Source organism: Tasmannia lanceolata, unplaced genomic scaffold (genome assembly GCF_043159265.1).
Source record: "Tasmannia lanceolata isolate RefF3 unplaced genomic scaffold, GAP_Taslan_0.1 ptg000012l, whole genome shotgun sequence".
NCBI classification, from domain to species: Eukaryota; Viridiplantae; Streptophyta; class Magnoliopsida; order Canellales; family Winteraceae; genus Tasmannia; species Tasmannia lanceolata.
In genome coordinates, this window is record NW_027518689.1 from 56568338 (window position 1) to 56592753 (window position 24416).

General features: G+C 43.3%; 1 protein-coding gene across 1 annotated transcript; it reads left to right on the forward strand.

The window, feature by feature from the left end:
- The first annotated feature begins 10601 nt into the window (after nt 1-10601).
- Nucleotides 10602-23546, forward strand: LOC143888464 (calmodulin). The gene is made up of 2 exons (XM_077392917.1): nt 10602-10821; nt 22809-23546. Exons 1-2 carry the CDS (start codon nt 10746-10748, stop codon nt 23180-23182), a joined length of 450 nt encoding a protein of 149 aa, XP_077249032.1. The 5' UTR covers nt 10602-10745; the 3' UTR covers nt 23183-23546.
- The last annotated feature ends 870 nt before the right edge of the window (nt 23547-24416 follow it).

Sequence of the window (24416 nt, forward strand, 5' to 3'; positions counted from 1 at the left end):
AGGGTAGGACAGGCTCCTGATATCCCGCAAAGGTTGGACAGCATCCTATACTTTGCGGGGGGAAATGAACAGAATCACGACTCTGCAAGGGTTGGACAGCACCCTATATCTTGCAGGCGCGGATAAAAATCACATGACTTGATGAGAGGATGGACAGAATCCTAACCCCTATGATGATAGGACAGACTCCTGAAAGACTGAAGGACTGACTCCTATGCTGAAGACTGACTCCGAAAGATGGAAGGATAGAATCCTAAACTCTATAAGGGTAGGACAGACTCCCAAACCCTAGGATGGTAGGACAGACTCCTAAACTCTCTATGACTGACTCTAAAGAGGAAGAAATCCCTTAACCTACGAAAACTCTAAGGCAGGAAGGGAAGGGGTTGGCTCAAGAAGCATTCCGTCATAGCCTAAACCCGAGAAAAATGACGAGGTGTTCCCAGAATCGATAGGGTCTTGAAATGAAATGAATATCCCAAGGAACGTGAAGAGAGTAGTCCCAAGAAGAAGACAAGGTGGAACCCCTGAATCCCATAAGAAATGGCGACCTCAGAAAGAAGGGAAAACTCCTATACCCTGTAAGAATCCCATGAAGGGAAAGAGGATGTGAAGGGCAAAGGGTTGGCTCAAGAATCATTCCGTCATCGCCTGGGTGTTACCCCAAATATTTTAGGCTAATCTTCACAAAAACAGTGAAACCATTCCAACTCAAATTACCAACTAGCCATTGGAATCATTTGAGGAAAAAAGTTGAGTGCTGCCTAAACCATGATTATCTGCTATGTATGACTTGTACCCTTTAATCTTAGACAAAGCAATCACAAATGTAAATGGAAAACTAAACACAAGGCCACGACTATATACTTTATGCTTTGATACATGAAACCCATAGCAAAGTGTACAGGAAATCAGGGGAGAATGGGACTTTTCTCTGGTTCCTTGTTGATCCTAAGGAACAACTAAGTGATGTAACCAATCTGACTATTCTTTTAAATAAATCTCTGTGATCCAAATACCAAGAAGAAGAAGAAAAGTAGAATAAAATGGGAATGGAATTCCGACCATTTCAAAGTAGTGAAGAAGAAAGTATACCCCAAAGCCACACAGATTACCTGATGGAAATTATTGCCGGAGCTAACGATGAAGATCGGGGCTTTGAGAGTGGTAACCGGAGATGCAATCGCAACCACTGGATTTAAGGATAAATGATCAGGTTTAGGAATCCCGGCCGAACCCTTCACTTCTTCCCTTCTTTTTATAATTTCTTCTTCAAACCTCAACTCACGTTTCTTCTTTCCTTTTTTTCTTAAAATTGTGAGATATATATATATATATATATATATATATATATATAGATCAGACCCTCTTCTTCATCTGGATTGAGTGGAGTTGCCGAGGTGTTGGTGACCGGATTCCGGCAGGATTGCCGGAATCAATGGCTGTAGAGGTGAATGCTAGAAATGGGTTTGCAGAAAAATGGGGTTTAAGAGGAGAGGAACATGGGTTTCAAGGGGATGGCTGAGAGAAGTGAAGAGGGTTTGAAGATAAAAATCAAAGTGGGTTTTGATGAAATGGGTGGAGGAAGAGGCCGGACGGTGGTGGGGTTTGGCTGGCAAAATGAAGAGGGTGGTTCGGATATGGGCTTCAACGGGGTATGGTGGCTGGTTTTTTTTTGGGTTTTTTTGAAATGGGTTTGATTTCGAAAATGGGTTTTGGGGGGTGGTAGAGGATGGTGGATGAAAGGAGAAGAAATGGGGTTGGGGATGATGGCTCGGTGGAGGAGTGGCCGGAGTTGCAGAGGTTGGGGTCGGAGAGGATGGTCGGCAGAATCCGCCGGAGAAGAAGGTGGAGGAGATGGGTTTGGTTCTTCGAAAATGGGTTTTTTGAGAGAGGGTTTAATGGTTGGTGGTGTAAAATAGAGGGGAGGAAGATGAAGTGGGAGATGGACAGAGGAAGTGGTGGTGGCTCGGATTCTGGTGGGTTGCCGGAAAAGGTGGGTTTGGTGGATTGGGTTTGCAGGATTCCGGCAAAATCTGCCGGAGGAGATGGAGATGGGTTTCAGATTTAATGGAGGTAGGTGGTTGGGGCAAAAATGAAGGGGGAGGTGGAGGTGGCCGGCCGGAGATGCTTGGGCTGGCCGGTGGGAAGGTGGTGGCCGGCGGCTGGGCTCCCTCAGCTTCTCCCTTGCTCTCTATTTTCTCCCTCTCTCTCTTGCAAAAAATGAAAAACCTCCTCCTCAGAAACCCTCGTTCGATGCACATATAAAGAAAAATCAAAATTTTTCTTCCCCCCATCTTCCATGGACAGCCACCCTCATAGTGTATTTGTGAAAAAAATTTAACCTAAGGGGGAGGGGCCAAGTAGAAAAACAGGGTGAAGATTCTCCTTTCTCTAAATGATCCTCACCCTTTGATTTGATCCAAAGGTCCCCAAGGATTGCTTACACCCTAAGTAATACCAGATTTCCAGAATCACCCCTCTAAGGATGGCAAATCACCATTTTGCCAAACAAAAATATCTTGCCTTTTTTGGTAAAAGGAGGGTGATATCCATATACAACCATGCTTTGATAACTCACCCTATCACAACCCAACTTTGATTATTGCACACACTTCGCCCGCCTTATTCTACATTTCTCGCCCGATTGCCATGAAATTTTGCAGGGGTATCCCTGAGAATACTAACAACCTCCTGGGGAATTTGTACCGAGGAATACACACAATAAGATGCTCAAAGACTCAAGCCTTCCTCTCATTTTGGACCCAGTCTTTCAGGAATTTTTGAGATTAATTTCGGGATATTTTGGAACTCGGAATTTGGGAATTTTATTGGATTTCGGCTCTTATTCGATTTTGGGGACTTTAGGGCCCAGTCAAAATGGGGTGTCTACAGGCGGCCAGAAAACTGAGGCTGTATTTTCAAGCCCATACAATAAAAGTCTTTATCGATCAACCACTCAGACAGGTTCTCCACAGGCCGAACACCTCGAGGCGACTTGTGAAGTGGGCCGTGGAACTGAGTGAGTTTGATATCCAATACTTGCCCAGGCCGGCGATAAAGGCCCAAGTGCTGGCAGACTTCGTAGCCGAATGCACTATCCCCCGGCAAAGCATCGCATCCAAAACTGTCCAAACTCCGGTTGTAGAAGAGATAACTACACTGGGGGACAAGCAGAAGTTGGGGAGACTGAACCTGTAAGAACAAAAAGCATCTCTATACCAGCAGATCGGAATCCGTCGTCTGATGAGCCGCTCTGGGAAGTATATGTGGACGGATCTTCAAACAAGACTGGTTACGGGGCCAGCCTGATCCTCACCGGACCTGAAAACTCTGTTCTAGACTACGCACTAAGGTTCGGATTCCGCACGTCCAAAATGAGGCAAAATATGAGGCTCTCATCGCTGGAATGAACTTGACAGTCCAGACCCGCGCCGAAAGGCTGAAGGCGTATTGCGACTCCCAACTGGTCGCAAACCAGATCCAAGGAGTCTACGAGGCCCGCGACGAGCGCATGATTAAATATCTTTCCAAGGTCCGCCAGCTAGCCAGCAAGTTCAAAAGTTTCGAGGTCATGAGAATCCCTAGAACAGAAAATGCAAAAGCAGATGTGCTATCCAAACTGGCAGCATCCGGTTACACCGCTCTTGGGAGTATATGTATGGAGTTTCTGACGAAGTCCAGCATCGAGAACGAGGCAGTGGGAGTAATGCAGGTCGAGCATGAGCCATGCTGGTTGGACGAAATCATCGATTACCTGCATAATGGGAAGCTTCCTGAAGGGAAGAAGGAGGCCCGCAAAGTGATACAACGAGCAGCAAGGTTTTCCCTAGATGGTGAGAGCCTGTACAAGAGGTCGTACACCCTTCCATACCTGAAATGCCTCCGGCCGAGCGACGCCGCATACAATCTACAGGAAACACACGAAGGAATTTACGGAGAACACTTGGGGGGCAAGGCCCTGGCCATCAAAGTACTGTTGAGAGGCCTATGCTGGCCAACTTTGAGGCGAGACGCCCTCGACCTAGTCAAAAAGTGCGAGGGATGCCAAAAATTCTCTCCCACCATTCATCAACCGGCTGTACTAATGGCCCCAATCATCAGTCCACTCCCTTTTGCCGTATGGGGGATGGACATTCTGGGCCCTTTCCCACCCGCATCGGGGAGATGTGAGTTCGTCGTAGTCGCTATAGACTACTTTACCAAGTGGGTGGAGGCTGAACCTCTAGCCCAAATCACGGAGCAAAATGTGCAGACCTTCTTTTGGAAGTCCGTTGTTTGCAGATTTGGGATACCCCGTGTCTTGATAACGGACAACGGCAAGCCATTTGATTGCCAGAACTTTCAAAAATTCTGCTCAGACTTGAAAATCGAACAAAGGTTCACCTCCGTGGCACACCCTCAAACGAATGGGCAGACCGAAGTTACGAACAGAATCCTGCTCCAAGGGATCAAGAAAAGGCTGGACGAGAAAGCAGGGCGATGGGCTGATGAACTCTATCACGTCCTATGGGCGTATCGTACCACCCCACGCACCACAACGGGGGAGTCGCCTTCAACCTGCCCTTTGGGACTGAGGCAGTAATCCCCGTTAATGTTGGTGTCCCATCTCCCAGAGTCACCAACTTTAATGAACCGCTCAACGGGGACAGACTCCACGCAAACCTCGACTTGCTGGAAGAAGTCCGGGAAGAATCCCGAATCAGGGTCGCAGCCTACAAGCAGAAAGTGTCCAACTATCACTACATGAGGATACGCGAAAGAGAATTCTAAGCGGGTGATTTAGTTTTAAGGAAGGCTGCCATCTCTCAACCAAAGAAGGTAGGCAAACTCTCCCTGACCTGGGAGGGGCCGTATCGAGTGAAAGAAGTCATTCGCCCGGGGAGTTACAAACTGGAGACACTTGGCGAGCACCTACTACCCCATGCCTGGAACTCGAAGAATATCATAAAATATTACCAATAGCCTGCCACTTGGTGCAAAAGCGGATGTCGTTGTAATTACGCCTGAATGTGGATAATAAAATAGGCCACTGTTTCTTTGCAAGCTCTGAGTTCTTCGTCTCAAATCATACTGATGCTTGGTTCACCCTGGTTCGTCTCCACAAAGACCGGAAGCTCACTTCTGGTCAGGAACGGGCCCGGGCAGAAAACCAAACCCTTGCAAAAACCCAAGTTCAATAAAACTTGGGTATCCGTCGCTCGGTTCACCCCGGTTCGTCGCCAAAAAAGACCGGAAGCTCACTTCTGGTCAGGAACGGACCCGGACAGAAAACCAAACCCTTGAAAAAACCCAAGTTCAATAAAACTTGGGTATCCGCCGCTCGGTTGACCCCGGTTCGTCTCCAAAAAAGACCGGAAGCGCACTTCTGGTCAGGAACGGACCCGGGCAGAAAACCAAACCCTTGCAAAAATCCAAGTTCAATAAAACTTGGGTATCCGCCGTTCGGTTCACCCCGGTTCGTCTCCACAAAGACCGAAAGTGCACTTCTGGTCAGGAACGAACCCGGGCAGAAAACCGAACCCTTACAAAAGCCCAAGTTCAATAAAACTTGGGTATCCGCTGCTCGGTTCACCTCGTTTCATGCCCAAAAAGTCCGGATGTGCACTTCTGGTCGGGGACTGACCAGGGCAGAAAGCCAAAACTTCGTAAAAACCCAAGTTCCACAAACTTGGGTACATGCTGCTTGGTTCACCCCGGTTCATCCCCAAAAGTCCGGAAGTGCACTTCCGGACGGGAACAAACCAAGGCAGAAAACCCACCATGAAAATCAAAATCCCATAACTTGGCAGCCTAAAGTGCTAAGTTAACCAGTCTTTAGTAAAAACAAAGAGGAGCGCAAGCAAAAGCGATAGAGGACAAAATATGACTTCTATTCATAAAAACCCATATGGGCAGATGTACAAAAAATGGGCCTTCAGGGGCCATTACAAAAAGAATTCAGGAGTCATGCCAAGTAGGAAAGGATGGGGAGTTCAAGACTCCTCGTGACCCAGCGCCTGCCGAGTGTCTGCCTCATGAGAATCAGCTGCTGGGAAGGCGCCCTGCTCGTCTGCATCCCCGGCCACCGGCTCAGGCAAGACAAGGCCTTCTAGAAAGACGTTTGGGTTGGACCCCTTGACTTGCTCTAGGCAATCCATGAATCCCAACTTGTAGGACTCGGTGGACAAACTAACGAGCTCGTCTTCCTTCTTCTGCACGGCCTCTCTCTGCCGCTCCCGAGCTCTCTCCCTCTGCTGGTTGAGGGCATTAATGGCCTTCTCCTTTCGGGCGGCCACCTCGCTCCTGAGCTTAATGATCTCCTGGTCCCTCTCCTGAAGGGCCCTATTGAGCTCGAGGGCATCCTTCTTCAGCTTGCCATTTTCGTCTTTCGATTTGGGGATTCCAGCGGAGAAGCCCAACTTTTCTGGCGGAGGTCATTATAGTAGCATCTGATCTGTGGGTTAAGCAAAAAAAAAAAAAAACCTGATAGATTGAGGAGAACATGGCATCATTGGCCGTATCCGGAGGCTCGTTAAGAACCTTGAGCTTGTCCTGCTTCAACAGGCCCTTAGTAACTATCTCCCTGGCCACCCGGCTGTCACCCAGGCCGGTGTCATTCCTTTGAACGACCCAGTTGGGCAGAAAAACATTGTCCACAGGCCTTGCGAGCGGGGGAGGGGGATTGGATGCCAAGGACCACGTCCGCAGGCTGCGAAGATCTGGCTCCCTGGCCGAAGGCGCCAACGATCTTTACTGATGGCCTGCACCCCTGGGCGGCACGTCCTGCACTGGTGCAGGACTAAAAGTCTCGCGGGCCTTCCTTTTCTGGCCCTGGCCCCTCCCAAAGGTACTCTGCCTTACCTTCTCTAGTGCGGACTGCTTCTGCATCTCTGAAATTCGACAAGACAAACCGGTCAGTAAGAACAAAAGAAGACTCAAGATCAAAACTAGCCTAAAACCACATACGTGCCCGGGTCGCAGTACTATTGCTGAGCTCGACCAGGATCTCTTCCTTGGAGAACTCCACACAGTAAATCAGGCCCTCTCGTTGTAGCTCCTCACAAACCTGAGAGAATGTAAGCTTATCCTCGCCCTCCAGGACCGACTTGCGACTTAGCGCAAGCGTGTCTGGGGTGTCCCATTTTAAAGGAACCTGCCAGGGCTCAGCAGTTCCACTGTCCTCGACGTAGAAGAACCTGTTCTTCCATGAATGTATGGAGGATGGAATGCCGGTGATCATCTTCACCTCAGGACGTTGGCTTATATAGATCCAACCTCTGTCCTTATGCCTTTTCAAGTGCGCGCACTTACAGAACAGCGGAATAGACAAGTTTCTTTGGAGCCGGCCCTGGACCAGGTACATAAATCCGACTAGCGTTCTCCATGAGTTCGGCGCAACTTGAGCTGGGGCTAGGCCGTAGTATCGGAGAACCTCCACGAAAAAGGGGTGCAGAGGAAACCTAAGCCCGCCTCTTAGGGATTCCTCATAGATACATACATCAGTGCTATCGTTACAAGCCCTATCTCCCTCTATTGCCGCCCTCAACCTGAACCGCTCGGGAATGCAGTACCTATTCTGAACTTCCCCTAGTTTGGACTCCTCAAGGTGATTCTCCTCGTAAAGAGCCTGAACGTTGTAGTGAGGATTAGCGTCCATCCGAGCCTCAGCTATGACCTCCGCGGCCCGGCCCGAGATGAATTTGGTGGATGCCTCGGCAGCATCACTACCTCCACTCGCCTCTGCACAGTGGAAGCTGCCCGTTTGGACCGGGGTGGTGTTTAAGTCTAAAATCACCTCGTCCCCGCTACCTACGGGCTCATCAAGGGCAACTACATCAATCCTAGGACTTGCCATATACGGGCCAGGAACCCTGGTCGGATTAGTTTGGGTCATCTCCGACGAACTAGACCCTGAACTACTAGAAGATGCGGACTCCCCTGAAGACGACCTAGAACCGGACTCAGAACTGGAAGTACTACCGGACATAAAAGACACAGAAAAAGAATCAAATAAAGACGTGCTAAAGAAAATTACCAGTCAGAAGAGAAAGGCTCCTATTTCACGAACCGCAAGCTATCAAAAGCCGAGCAGGCAGAGCAAAAAAAAAGGCAAAAGAAAAAAATGAAAAGTGAAAAGTGAAAGGTGAATACCTTTACTTATAGCCTTGGGGGCTTGAGGCGGTTCGCACCAGCAAACCAGGGGGCTCTGTGTGTCCCTCATAAATGAAGGAGGGCACACGTTGCGAGGTGAGCGTACGTAAACGTATATTGAAACGTATAATACGCACGTATATATGGTATGTACACGGCTTCCTTGGATACGTGCTTCAGGGCAAAAGGGGAAAATCTTCCAAGTGTTTGGGCGCGAAAAATCTCCCAAGTGTTTATGCTTGTCTCAAGCCGACAAAAATCTGGGCGTCCCAAGCCGGCCAGGATATGGCACATGTAGAAAATGACAAAAATTTGGTCGTCCCAAGCTTGCCAGAATATGACGTGTTTCGCAAAACAACAAAATCTGGTCGTCCCAGGCCGGCCAGAATATGACGCGTTTCGCAAAACGACAAAAATCTGGGCGTCCCAAGCCGGCTAGGATATGGTACGTGCAGAAAATGACAAAAATTTGGGTGTCCCAAGCCGGCCATGATATGACACGTGCAGAAAACGACAAAAATCTGGTCGTCTCAGGCCGGACAGATGGCTTGGCCGGACATATTTTCCACTTCTCATCTCTGCTCGTCCCAGGCCGGACAGATTTTTCACTTCTCGTCTCTGCTCGTCCCAGGCCGGACATATTTTCTACTTCTCATCTCTGCTCGTCCCAGGCTGGACAGATTTTTTCACTTCAATTTTCTGCCCGTCCCAGGCTGGACAGACGGCTTGGCCGGACAGATTTTTTCACTTCTCATCTTTGCTTGTCCCAGGCCGGACATACGGCTTGGCTGGACATATTTTTTCACTTCTCATCTCTGCTCGTCCCAGGCCGGACAGCCTGCTTGGCCGGACAGATTTTTTCACTTCTCATCTCTGCTCGTCCCAGGCTGGACAGATTTTTCACTTCTCATCTCTGCTCGTCCCAGGCCGGACAGACGGCTTGGCCGGCCAGACTTTCCACTCAATTTTCTGCTCGTCCCAGGCCGAACAGACGGCTTGGCCGGACATATTTTCCACTTCTCATCTCTGCTCGTCCTAGGCCGGACATACACGGCTTGACCGGACAGATTTTTCACTTCTCATATCTGCTCGTCCCAGGCCGGACAGATTTTCTACTTCAAACTTCTGCCCGTCCCAGGCCGGACAAAGCGCCGACTCTCTCAATCGCTCAGGAACACAGCCTTATACTTCTCCAAATCACCACAATGACTTGGAGAACTGGGGGGCAACTGATGGAGTATGAAAAGCAACGACCAATTAGCTGTCGACACGTGGCCCTTAGAGGCCCCACCACGAATTTGGCACCTGCCCAGGGGTAGTCTGGTAATCTGCCAAGAGCATGTAAAAATAAACCCACAAATGGGCCGACACCTGTCCTGGGGCAGGCAATTCAACCATCCGAGGGCCCTCTTTATAAAAAGCCTCCTAAAGCTCAAAGAAGGGGTAATAACTTCTGAACTACGACTATTAAAGTTTTGGCTCTGCACTTCTGCTCATACTGACTTGAGTGTCGAAGGGCCCGTCCGGACCAACGACTCCGGGTTGGTCTTCTGACCTCGTGCGCTCTTGTGCAGGGCTTAGTTCCTTTAGCTCAGTCCCTTAGACCCGCCAGATCAGCACTTTCGTCACTGCCGTTTCTGTTACCGATTTTAGGCATAACAACCACCATCCCAGCTTCTGACTTCATCTTGAATGACTCCATCCGAGTTTAATTTGAACTCCTGCATTCCAGGCTTTACCCAGTTGTAGAGTCTGCCGCTTTTTTTGATTGATTCGAGAGTGTAGCCAGAATTTAAAGCAACTCTTCTGTTCGTCGCGCTGTCTTCATCCCTGCATTTAGTGGCTCGCATTTTGTCTCTCACAATGTGAAGGATGTCATTAAGGATCACTGACTTATGCTTCTTTACTTTATCTCTTCGTATCAATTCGTATAAAACTTTTCAATACGCGGTCAATAGAAAGTGAAACAAGCATTTAATTAACGAAAGAGTGCCATTATCAAAACGAGGGAGCCGGGCATTATTTCCTACACTCAAATATATTATTGACACTTTATTGTTTTAGGAATGGCACTCCCCTCTTGAAGTTATACTTTCTTATCAATTCGTATAAAACTTTTCAACACACTGTCAAGTGTCAACAGCAACACCTATAAAAAAAATTAAAAAAATAAAAAAAATTAAAAAAATTAAAAAAAATGTGTCAACAGCAAATGATACAATCACTTAATAATTAAGTAAAGAGCGCTATGATCAAAAGAAGGGAGCGGAACATAACTTCCCTCACTTCAGGCTTTTCCTTTGCTGAGGGTATTATTGTCCTTTCATCCCCTATTTTCATAAAAATGATTGAAAAACCCAAGCGATGATATCCCGCCATAGAGTCGGACAACAAAGGGCATATTTGTAATATGAGATCTCAGATTTGAGAAAGCGATTCGATCTATTCTCCGAACAATATATGCTCTCTGAGCCCTCCACTGATATAAAAAGCCCTAATTGTCCGGTTTATAGAGAGAGAACAGAAAGTGCGGTTTTACCTCTTCTCTTCCCTTCCCTCTGCAATATCTAGCTCTAATCCCTTTCTTTCTCTGATCCTTTTCACCCGCACAAATGGCGGATCAGCTCACAGACGAACAGATCTCTGAGTTCAAGGAGGCTTTCAGCTTGTTCGATAAGGATGGAGACGGTCAGATTTGTTCTCCCCCTCTAAATCTATTAATCCCTCATTGTTGCTCTTTTTATTGGTTGATTTAAGTTGTTTTTGCTCAGATCTGATTGTAGATTAGTTCTTTCGTATGCGTCTTCGATCATTTTGTTTGAAATCTGTTCCTAGGATTACGTGTTCTTCTGTTTTTTTTAATGAAAAACTTGGTGATTGTTTGGGATTATGGTTTTTGTTGTTTTATTTGTAAGTGATCTTTTATGTTTTATTATTTTGCCTTTGTATTTGTGGTTTGTCTGAAGCACGTGAAATTTAAATTTTTTTATCATGTAGCTCTAAGAATCTCTAATGGATTTTGAATTATGTGTTTGCTTGTGGTTTGTAATTCATCGTGCGTAGAATCGGATGGATCATGGAACTTGAAATGAAGTTTATTATATTTATATGAAGATAATGATTTCCGACATGTGAATTTTTGGGGTACATATTGGTACTGGCGTACTGCTTCTAATTTCTCAAGAACTGATTGATATGGATGTTGTAGGGCTTTTTTTTTAATGAAGTTTCAATGTTCTGTTATATCTGGGTCCTATTAGTTTGGGTGTTGCATTCAATGTTTCCTGTTGAAGGTTTCTGGTCTGGATCTTACGTTGATCTGATACCTAACTTGTGTTAAAAAATCAAGAGGGCATGGGGGATTATTTTGAAGAAGAAATCGAGTGGAAAACTGCTTTCAAGCCATTTACTACAGTCGCTTTCCTTAATACAAGATGCAACAAAGGGCTTTTGCTAATTTACCTCCCTTTTTATTGGATGTATCCGTAGAGATAGCTAATTTGCCTCAATTACTACAGTCGCTTTCCTTAATACAAGATGCAACAAAGGGCTTTCGCTAATTTACCTCCCTTTTTATTGGATGTATCCGTAGAGATAGCTAATTTGCCTCCCTGATTAATGAATTGACGTAGGTAGGGTTTTCGCTAATTTCCTCCAAGATAGAACGAAGCCCAATTTAAGGACTATCTGTTGATGTTATGGGCTTCTAATCTTTTTTAGACCTACTGGTGGCTTTTCAAGTTGAATTATTTAATTGCACTTGATCAATTTAGGCTAACATCTGACCGTTAGGTCATGCCCGACAACAACTTAATGGTCAAGATTGCATTCAAATCACATCGTTACGCGAGTTTATAATCCAGATTGAGTAGGGGCGGTTGACCATTAGATTGCAACTGATTGTGAATTTGGGGTTCAGATTATCCCTTTGACTGTGGGTATACATTTAGTTGCTATTATGGTCCAAATCATACGCGTTTGTGCATGCCTGCAATAGAATAGTCTGACTATCGCAATGCAAATTTATTGATGTCATATCTTTAATACAAATTAGAATTTCTAACAATAAATTCCTTAGTCACTATGCTTCATTTACAACAAGAAGCTAATTTAACAAATTCTACTACCATAAGGAATCATTCATGTATGTTTGCTTCTTAGAGCCATCACTCTAGCTTCTTAGAGGCTCATAATACATCCCCTACCAAGAGTGAATATCCATCCACTCGTTGATGTATGATCATCACGCCCAATTATCCAATTGGCGTATGTGTATTTTTCAATCACTGTAATATACTATAGAATGATCCATAGTTCATATTTCTTTTCAGATATTTTAGTGCTCTATGTACAACATTCTAGTGAATTTGACTAGGATTACTAGTAAATCTACTAAGTTTACCTACTGCGAATGTAATATCTGGCCTAGTACAAGTCATATCATACGTTAAGCTACCAATACTCTAGCGTTGTTCTAGCAGTATTATGAACAATATCAAATTTGAATCAAACGGTGTGGAAACAAGTCTATAATAGAGTGATTAAACTTTTTAAGCAATTTTTCTATGTGATGTGATTGGGTTAGAATTATGTCACTGAATATTCTTATAATTCAAATACCAAAAATTATATTTGCAACACGTCTTTCGTATTTGTTGAGAGAAAGAGTTAGAGAGATGAATAAGTTGGAGAGATCTCCCTCTTACTCATGTATTTATACTAAATCATAAAAGAGTTCAAAGTCCATTATGCCTTTAGGCATGTTACATATTCCAACACTCCCCCTCAAGCAGGAATGTATATATCATACATTCCTAGCTTGTTACATATATCACTCAATTTAGCCCTGTTCAAAGACATTATAAACATATCGGCTAACTGATCCACTGACCGAGTAAACACAATGCATATCTCTCCCTTTTGGATTCTCTGACGAATAAAATGACAATTCACTTCTATGTGTTTGGTGCGCTCATGAAAGACTGGATTGGTAGCAATGTGTATTGCAGCTTTGTTATCACCGTACAACTGCGATGGAGAAGATGAAACAAAACCAATCTCAGATAGAAGTGAGCGCAACCAAATGAGTTCGGTGCTTGTGTGTGCCATTGCTCTATATTCCGCTTTTGCACTGGACTTATCTATGACATCTTGCTTCTTGCTTCTCCATGAACTAGGTTACGTCCTACAAATGTACAATACCCATTAGTGGATCTCCTATCTGCTGGAGATCCAGCCCAATCTGCATAAGAGAAACCTTTAATCTTCATGATCATGCCTTTGAACAACAAGCCCTTTCCTGGAGCCCCTTTCAAGTACTTGAGGATTTGGACTACTACAGCCGAGGTACGTGGAGAGTTCATATACTGATTGACTACTCCTATGGCATATGATATGTCTGGACGAGTTACTGTAAGATATATGAGCTTATCGACTAGCCTTCGGCATCTGCCATGGTCTTCCAACAAAGCACCTTCTTTTGGAACAAGCTTTACATTAGGGTCTATGGGTGCAAAAGCTGGTTTGACCCCAATATTGCTTGTCTCTTCTAATAAATCCAAAACATACTTCTTTGTGATAGTGACAAGCCTTTGAAAGTACAGGCTACCTCTATCCCAAGAAAGTACATGAGATGACCCAAATCCTTGGTGGAGAATTCCTTTTGCAAGAAGACTTTTAATTGCTGTATACCTCGTGAATCACTGCCTGTGATGATGATGTCATCAACGTACACTATCAACAAAATGCACCCAGCTGAGGAGTGATGATTGAAGACCGAGTGGTCTATTGCACATTTTTTCATTCCAAATCACATGACTGTCTCACTAAACCTCCCAAACCACGCTCGTAGAGATTGCTTGAGGCCATAAAGTGATTTGCGCAAGCGACACACATAGGAGGACGTCTTCCCCTGAGCAACATACCCTGGTGGTTGCTCCATATATATACCTCTTCAGTGACCATGAAGAAATGTATTATTCACGTCCAACTGATGCAGAGGCCACCCATGATTCACGGCCAGAGAAAGAAGCACCCAAACAGATATAATATTCCTATCCCCTTTTTAAAAAATGACCACTCTCTAGTTCCTTAATATGTCCCTTATGCTACAGGAGGATGAAATTTTACCTTGCCTTGTCAAAGATACAAGATCAACTTTGATTTCCTTAACAACCCTCCTCCTGCCTTATTTTCTCTAAAAAATATTGGCATTCCTTTCTTTTCAAATGTGCCATATAATAGCAAAAGGTGCTAAACCCCAAAGAGATCGCCCTACTTTTTCATAAGTACACTACTCCAGTGCAAGATGGTCTTCTTTATAGATGCATGGAATACTCAAGCTAGCCTGAAGTTTTTTATAATGGCCCGCCAAAACCAAGTAGCAAATGGACAATGCAATAAAATATGGTCTAAGTAATCCTTATGTTTGCAGAAGATGCATTAGTTGGCTCTGTTCTAAAAGGCGGCCGCCTAGGCGCTGGGCGTAGAAAAAACGCACCGCCCAGGTCTTGGGCATTTAAAAAAACGGTCTCACCGCCTGGGCGTTATTAGGCGGCTGCCCAGGCGATAAAGCGGCGCCTGGGCGCTGAGCGTGGGCCTAGGCAGGGCGGGTTTGAAGACTTAAATGAAGATAAAGTCTTGGTCTTGGAGGAAGAGGACAATGATTGGTGAAGACTGAAGAAGTGCTTGGATTTTAATCTTTTTTTGGTCATGGATTTGTGTTTGTTAAATACTTAAATTATTAAGTACTTTATTCTTAATTTCTTATTATGTTTTTGACTTTTTGTTATTATTTAATGTTAAGTGCTTATGCATAAAATGGTTTGGATTGTTATGTATTCAAGTATTTATATTTTATATAAAAAAATGCAAGATATTATGAAAATATATTAATATCTAAAAAAAAAATGAAAAATGCATGGGCGTTGGGAGGTCAGTCAGCCGCCCAGCTCCGCCCAGCGCTTTTTAGAACACTGCTAGTTGGCGAGATTTTTTTTTTGAATAATGATATTTTATTAATTAAAAGGGACGGTGGCTGACCAAGGAAGTCGACGGGAAAACAACAAAAAAAGATATAAAAAGAAAAGGGAAGATACAGAAGGGATGTCGGAATGCCGGATCAAGGAGGAAGGAAATCAAAGATATTTATCGGAGTCCGAATAATCCCAGCTTTGGCCATGTGATCCGCCTCACTATTGTCTGATCGTCACACATGGATGAATCTCATTGGGCGATCGGCAAGATGATCTTGAATCTCGTTAACAAGCTTCGCAAAATGCCATGGAGGAGAGTGCGATCCATCCATCCATCTAATAACATTGAGATAGTCTCCCTCAAAGTAGAAATGGTCCAAGTCCTCCCTATCAATGATCCAAACTCCTTGAAGAAGAGCCCTGACTTTTGCCTCGTTTGAATCCTTGATATCAACGGCGCCTGAGAATGTCTATCTAGTGCCGATAGTCTCATCTCTAAGAACAACTCCAGAACCTGCCAGATTTGGGTTGCCAATGCTGCAGCCATCAAAGTTGAGCTTGCACTAGCCTGGGTCAAGAGGAGACCATCTAAGAGTAATGCGATTCTCCATTTCCATAGTGAGACATTTCCTTCTAGCAACGCCTTACATCTGAATTGGAGTACAAGTTGAAGCATGACATGATCCTCACCCAAGATATAATAAGTGAGACGATCTTCATATAAATGAAGTGGACGCTGTTGGTTGCATTCTTGAATAACCAGGTATCCTCTCCTTCCAAAGAGACCATATAGTAGCTAATAATGCAAGCTTCCACAGGAATCTCCCCTTGCACCACAGAACCAAATACCAAGAGGCAAGGAGATCCCTCAAATGATGCAGAAACACCCAAGAAATACCAAATTTATCTAGAATCTTGCACCACGCTCTCTAGCAAACCTGCAATGCATAAGGAGATGATCAGCTGACTCCCCAACTATCACGCATAACAGGCAATGATCAGCAAATCCCTTTTTTGGAAAGATGCCAAAAAAGGGAATGATGTAGATGTACATTGCCATATAAGAGTGAAGTTGGGGTCAATCTGACCATCTCTTGTCAACTTCAAAAAGAAAGAACGAATAGAAAAGGATCTAGTAGAGTCAAGGGTCCGCACTCTATGATCAGGGCTAGAGGGTGAACAATAATGGGATACTAGGACACCAAGAAGGGAGGAAATACTACATATCTCACTATCCTTGAGGTTTCCTGTACGTCTAACAACCCAATTCACCTCACCATCCCCCTTTTCGTGTAGTCCCAAACTCCCACCCCCTCTATCGGCCACTAAAAGTTACAGGTTCAGGAAAGCATGGCTCTATAAGATCCCACCTAACCAGAGATCTACCCAAAATCAAATCCTCTCTCTCATTCTCACACCAAATTTGTCTAAAGGCTCATACAAGGGTCTAAACTAGGGGTGTGCATTCGGTTTAAACCGAACCGAAATAACCGAAATCAAGAAACCGAACGTGTTTTGGTTACCCAAAGTTTTGAACCAAAACCGAAAACCGATTTCGGTTTTAACCGAAAACTGAATTCTGAGAAGGAAAAAAAAAACAGAAACAAAAACCCTAATCTACAAACTCTAATATGTAAAATCCATTAAATTTGTAAAAAAAAAAGAGAACTGGAGAAGGAGATCCTGTGAGAGAGAGAGAGAGAGAGAGAGAGAGAGAGAGTGTGTCGGAGTCCTACCAGGAGCCATCGAGCCGTGGAGAAGATTCCCGCCGGAGGAGGAGGAGGAGATCCCGTGAGGAGAGTCGGACGGAAGGCGCGCAACTGTTTCTCTTCTCAAATCTAAAAGTCAAAAATAAAACCCTAGAAGAACAGTAGTAGAAGACTAGAAGTGGGGGAAAGCCAAAGCCCAAAGAGGGGTTTTCGTTTAATAATTTATAATTTTAAACCAAGAAAACTCTATTTTACATTTTTACTTTAACATTTTAACTTTAGTGTGTGGGGGTTGTACGAAAGGAAAAAAGGCCCTTTCCATACGTGTGTCGGTCGTGCATGACGGGCCTAACGAGGATATGGATGCCAACTCTCAAGCACCCTCGCCCGTTGCCTAACAGCTGTAGGAGGGACACACAGGCGCATGTCGTTTCACGTCATAAGCTAGTATTCACCACGCCTTATTCTGTTATTCACCACCCTTTAGAGTTTAGGCTTTAATCGGTTTTTGGTTTAACCAAAATTTTTAAACAGGAAAACCGCAACCGAAACCGATAACCGAAATTCTGAATTTTTTTTAAACCGAAACCGAACCGCAATCCCCAATAACCGAACCGAAATGACCAACTGACTTCGGTTCGGTCGGTTATAACCGATTTATGCGCACCCCTAGTCTAAACACAAAAATATACTTCCACGCTCCCGACTCTTTTCCTCTTGATGGGTTCCTACTCTCCCAATCCACTCAACTCTGCGCATACTTGTCCATGATTCTGTGCCATACTTGTCCGTGATTCGACACCATTATTTTTACAACTGAAAGTGTAGCAGGTTTGAAACTAGTATTCTTGCAGTTGATGCTTACCAATGATCCCATCTATGGATTGGATCATGGAACACAGGAGTGCAGAAAACACTGCAACTGCCACATCTTTGATTCAGAAACTTATGAACTGTAAAATACACCTGCAACTTACGATTTCTACAAGAACTTGCAGGTTTCTGCATGCAAGGTTTGTCCAAATAAAAAAGAATCATCAATGCTCTCACAATTCCCCTCCAAAAAGTAATAGCTGAAATGGTCAGCAGTTCATGGTTCTGTCCAGAACCAAACTGCATTCAAATGGCAGCAAAACTCTCCTCTAATTGCAGCTCAGTTCGAACTGTATAAGGTGAAACCTTGCAAATGTGAACCGATGTTGAAGGAGCTGTAATTTCTTGTCGGCACACAACTTTACTTCAGAAAACTCTGAACTAAAGACTAATTGTTTAGGTTTTCAGTTTAATTTTTTTTTTTTGAACTATTCACGGTTTTCAGTTGATTCAAAATTAACTGAACGGAATCAGTTTTAGGGCAAATGACTCAAAATCGAAGGAAATTTCAGCTTCAGGTCGCAACAGATCTGAAATATCTGCAAGTGACTGTTAAATTGTATTGGGACAAGGAGAGCAGAGCAGAACACAACTGTGAACTTTAACTTCAGTTCAACTGTACTCAACTAAGTTACTGGAATCTTACAATATGAATGGGATAGAGAGCCAGGATTTACAAAGCATGGTGACATCCAGGTCAAAGATCTCAGCAGGTTCAGTTCATAGAACAGAATTGCTGCAGAAATGTAATTTTCGGTTTGAGGAATTGGGAACAGTAGGATGCAAGCGAGCAGTTTATGATGGACTTCAGTCACCTCTAGCATCACAAAAGTAGAATGTATCTAAGGATATGTTTGGTTGCACGGGGGTGGCTCCGAGCAATAGAATAAGAAGTCAAAAAGGAGGAGACAAGCATTTGATTTGTCTATAAGAATAGTGGTAAGTAGTGTTCGGTTGCGCTGCAGTTCTCTCGGAGAGTAGTGGAAAAGGTAGGGGTGTCGTTACCAAAAAAAGAGTGAAGAGAGAGAGATATGGAAGAGAGAGAAAGATAGAAAAGACAAAACCTTTTCCACTATTCTTCTACCAAAATTTAACATTTTGGTAGAATTTGGGTGGAAGATGAGTAGAGTGGACATTAGTGCCGCATGGGCGTGGCATGTGCAAACAAAGCAATAATGATCTCTGGAACATGTTGGGGAGTCAAATGGAACTTCAATGCAATATTAGCTACAAAACAAGGAATCGGTATTCATTGGAATTTGAAATTCCAATGAATGCCGAGTGTTGGTGCAACCAAACATATCCAGTTTGACTGAATTATTGCAGAGGTAGTTTCGGCTCAAACAGAGGATCTGTCCTGTTGAGTTAACAGAATCTGCAGAATATTAATCGTAAATTCCAGATCTATGAGAGTATTCAGAACAGATCTGAAGCTTTAAATGTATGTTTATTGTTAAAACCAAGTCTGAGAAGAAACAATACACATGTAGATCACTGTTTCTAACTGTTCCACAGTTCCAGCTACAAAACTTCCTGGTCTGAGTTGGACAACTACAGAATACGCAGAAAGAACCAGATCCATACGAAGAGGAATCTATAAAGTACAGAATTGGATTTAAGAAAATAGAAGAAAGAAACGATGCTTATTCAAATGGATTTTGAATTATTGCATTCAACAAGATAAGAAAGATACAAAGGAGGTGATTGAGGATCTTACATCTATGAATCCTTCAAAACACGTCCATGGAGGGTAACTTCCTCTTCTAGAGTTCAAAGCTCTCTCCAAAACTCCACAACTTCTACATTTTTCCAAAACTCAAGACTGCCTTAGGTGTGCTTCTTGGCCTTCAGCGAGTGTCAACTTATAGCCAACTGTCATTGACAGCTCATGGAGTGATAGGGACAGCCAATGGTCAGCTAATACATGTGATGATGGGCAAGAATGTCCAGCTAATATCCAGCTCATCACATGATACTTGGAAATGCGTGTCATACCACATCTTGCGGCTGTTGCATGGCTGCCACATGATACCCAAACTTTCACTTCTTCCCTTTGAAGCCTCTTGTAAGTTTTGGAGTGCTTAAGGCACTTGTTATTCTTTTCCCTCAGTTATTTAATATCTACTCTCTAACCTTCGCCCTTAAACTCCTCGACCGAATTCTATGTCTACATCATTTATGTGCACCTATTCTGTAATTAGTTATGCGCTAAAATGCACCAACTAAAGAGGGGGAGTGAGCCATCTTTGTGTATTAGAGAGACGTCTAACTTAAGTGAGTTGCTAAAAGTGACATATGTTAGCAAATAAAGAAGAACAAGGACGAACTTGTGGGTTCATGGATTTGAAAGAGTATTTATATGGGTCATCTTCCAGCATAAAGCGTTCGACGTTTTATCGTTTTTATTTAAGAGATTTTAGGAATCTTTTGGCCACTATTACTCAAAGAGTGGCTTCAGTGAGGCATTTAAGTTACCAAAATATCAAATCTAATTTTCTCTTTAACATAAATTGTGGTTCTTTTTTTCTTCAGAATTCCCATGCAAAACCTACATGGTGAATTACCATTCAAATACAAATTACATGGTGAATAAATTAGGTACAGATGGTTGATTGGATCTGACATTCTCATGCTTTACTGCACATTACCTATCGTTTCTATAATGAACACCTACAACGAAAATAAATAATAAAACATAATAGATATTATGATTATATTAGTGTAAAATCCGCACAATTTTCTCAATATTAGAGAAAAATAAAGAATAAATAATATTTAAAAACTAAGTGTTTGCTCCCTTTTAAGGTGCTTTCAGAATGTCTGGCTGGAGGCTATGTCACAAATATCTCCAATATTTTCAAAATATAGCGTTTTTATTGCGAGATTTTGATAACATGACAAAATCCCGAGAGAAGATTAAAGTGTTTAATTTTGATGGAAGCTCGATAGGCAACCCTGGGATGGCAGGTATAGGAGGGCTGATAAGGGACGATAAAGCAGCTATAATTATGTCGTTCTCAGGACTGGTGGGGATATGTGATGCCAACGAAGCTGAAGTGAAATCTCTGCTTTTTGGTCTAGAGTGGGCATATGAGAACAATCAGCGGCCGCTAATAGTGGATGGCGACTCGACCAATGCAGTCGCATGGGCATCTGAGTATTCGAATGGCCTGTGGATACTCTAAGATCTATTAGCGGAAATCCTGGACTTAATCCGAGTTCTGGATCCTGAGATTGAGCACCGGAGGCGATCAGCTAATGAGGCAGCGCACATCTTGGAAAAGGCTGGAGCCCTCAGAGATGAAATGATGATTGTATCTTCTTTGTAACTTACATGTTTTGAGTTATTACGATGAAATGATGATTGTATCTTCTTTGGAACTTACATGTTTTGAGTTATTCTTGGAACTTTGATCCACTCTCTGTCATTGGAAGGGACAACTTGTCCCGTCCTATTTTACCTAAATTTAATAAATTGTCAATTTTCAAAAAAAAAAAATCAGGTGAAAAAGGTTTTTTTTTTTTTGATGACATAGGGTATCCCCACCCCATTTTTGGGGTGGGTCTAATCCCTATGGATGCACACAATCATCCGTAAACCACATGCATTGGGAAACTCCGAGGGGACTCGTACTCGCATCTATGGGGAGCAAACCCACGAGGCTAGCCGACGTGCCAAACCACAGATTTTCAGCTGGTTCATTTTTCAGTAACATTAAATAGTTGTTTTCTAACCAGGCCATCCAGGGGCAATCAAAGGCCATAATACAGGTTTAAGAAGCCCTAATATCCTGGGCCAGATGGCAGGTGAAAATCACAAGATTGAACCATCAAATGGCTTTAATGGTGCTGGAAAGCTCATTCTTATTTTTGGGGAAGGAACTGAAGCCCTTCAAGCCCAGATTTTCAGCTGGTTCATTTCTCCGTTCCGTTAAATAGTTATTTTCTAACCAGGCCATCCACACCGAACATGCTTTTCATCCACTCTCTCTCTCTCTCTCTCTCTCTCTCTCTCCCCCCAACAGAATGCAGTTTTCCTTTTTTTTTAATTTCATTTTGCTTTCTTTTTTGCGACGTCAGTTCCTCGGGTTTTCCAAGCCAAGGAACGTAATGGAACTGAGCCTTAGAGTTTCCTTCCATGTCTGGCTATAGAAGGCCAGGCTCTATTCAGTGTCACCTGGTTTGAATTGGATATACTTCGTGGCATGTTCGACCTCTACCGTGTGGAAATTGCTGAATCTTTTTGGATGGAATACCTACTCCCTTTACCATCAAGTAATGAAGAGTGTGTGATGGTCATTCCTGGTGAACATTTTGATTTAAGTACCATAGAAAACCTAGAAATTCTTGGTGTAGCAGAGGTGGGGAAACGGTTTTGGTAACTGGATGAGTTGTGTTGCTTCAAAAGTCTCTGAAGTGTACTCTGGCCCGCATGCAGGGTTGCGCAGACAGAGGCCTTCCTTTCCTGAGTTCCCCTCCGGCATCTTTAATTCATTTTCCTTTTCTAGTATTCTCTGATATCCTACTGACAGAAATATCACACATATCATCTGTTCACCGGACAAATAGACCGTAAGAGTATCCAAGATGTCACATTCCCAAATCTTACACCAATGGTTGGGAGTTGGGACTGATGGCAGCAGTCTGGATGTTCCCAAACTTATCCATGATGCATAAAGCTAACATTTTATGTGAATATGCTATCTACTCTAATGAGTTTTCTGTTGGAGGACCACCTAAAGCAATATTAATTTACCTCAAGACATTGTCTCACGACAAAGATTTTAGAAGTAGCTCAAAACCATTTGGCAGCTACTTGATGAAATATAATTACCATCATTGCATATTTCTCGAAACACTAACATAGTAAGTGGAAAGAAATTCTTCTCTTGATTTCTTTACTTCGTTCTTAGAATGTAGCTTATTGATAAACGAAAACAACTGCATATTTTTTTTGTGATCTAATCCATCAGATTGTTTTTGAAGATTCCACATTTGTTGCTAATGGTTATTATAAACAAGAATTGAAGCATCATGTGAATCTCTCAATATTCAGCAATGGCACAAAGGTTCTATTGTTATATAATGTCATGTTTAATAATCTTCCAAAACACTGCAGGCTGCATCACGACCAAGGAGCTGGGCACAGTAATGCGATCCCTCGGACAGAACCCGACAGAGGCAGAGCTCCAGGACATGATCAACGAGGTTGATGCAGATGGCAATGGAACGATCGACTTCCCAGAGTTCCTTAACCTCATGGCTCGGAAAATGAAAGACACCGACTCCGAGGAGGAGCTCAAAGAGGCATTCCGGGTGTTTGACAAGGACCAGAATGGCTTCATCTCTGCAGCTGAACTGCGTCACGTCATGACCAACCTCGGAGAGAAGCTTACCGATGAGGAGGTTGATGAGATGATCCGCGAGGCTGATGTTGATGGAGACGGTCAGATAAACTATGATGAGTTCGTCAAAGTCATGATGGCAAAGTGAGGACTCATCCTAAATGAAAAAGAACGAAAAAAGAACAGGGCAGATAAGTATAATGAGATTTTCAATTCCTTTAGGAATTATTTGGTAGATCTAAAAAGAAAGGTGGTAGTAGTAGTAGTAATAGTGTCCGTCTTGTTGTGGTTGCCAGCGTTCCTTATCCATGTGTGTTGTGTTGTGTAATTGTGTTTTCTGTTCTTCCTTTCCTGGCTTTTGTTTGTCATTTTGTTGGGATTTCAGTCTCTTCTTTTTCATCTGAATTGCAAACTTTGAACAGTGCATTGTCACGTCCTTTTTTTTTTTTCTGGGTGACTCAAATTTGGTTGAAATCTTAATTTTAAATTTAAATCTTAATTTTTTTGGCCTATTAGGGTTGACGTTTCTGTTGCTCTTTTTTTTTTGTACTTGGAATATTTCTGTCTTGTTTGTAGTCATAGGGTGTATTAGTAAGTACTTGGATAAGAGATGGGTGAGTATATTTATTTAAGATTATCCACTAATTCTGTGACTGTTGGGAGATCCTCTAGGGAAAAGGAATGATTGGTGGATGATTTACCATTGATCTACTATTTATCAGTCCTCTATTCTCTAATTGAAGTCATGATTTGTCATTTATAGTTAGTAGAACAGGATGTCTGATTTATATTTGGTCAATCAGAAGCCCTGTAATTATCTACAGCTCTGTTTGGGGTGCAATGTGGTTTTATATTGCAACACCCAATGTGCTCTTTGTATTTTCAGATAATTAGGCAATTTCGTGGAAAGCCATTTCGCGGCTGGCTTTTGCATGTGAGAACAGCCACCTTAGATGAATTAAATGAATGAGACAAAATCTGCCAAAAGGTCAACCTGTGGCTGTTCTCACATGCAAAAGCCAGCCGCGAAATGGCTTTAGGCGAAATTGCCTATCAAATCCCGAATTAGTGTGTTTGAAAACTGTGATACGTTTAGGAAACAAAAAACAATGGCTGAAAATGATCAATATACCCTTTATACAAGTTAAATTTTCAAAAGTATTCCACTGTTAAGTAGCCATCAGTTGTGGCAGCTGTGTTAAACAAAAGGCGACCAGATCCTCTCCGCCCGGCCAGTATGATGTAGAATAGCCGGCAAAAGGTGGCTCACCGAACCAAATCCAAAGCTTATGTTGTATTGGAAAATACTTCGAAAATGAGATTAAGTTTAGCTCTGTTTGGTTGCTTGAATATGGCTGGGAGATTAGTAGAAGAAGTCGAAG

Excerpts from the sequence above, each read along its gene's own strand:
- LOC143888464 (XM_077392917.1), top strand. The coding sequence starts at position 10,746 with ATGGCGGATCAGCTCACAGACGAACAGATCTCTGAGTTCAAGGAGGCT. Across the intron at positions 10,822-22,808 it reads GTTCGATAAGGATGGAGACG|GCTGCATCACGACCAAGGAG; the intron begins GTCAGATTTGTT and ends AAAACACTGCAG.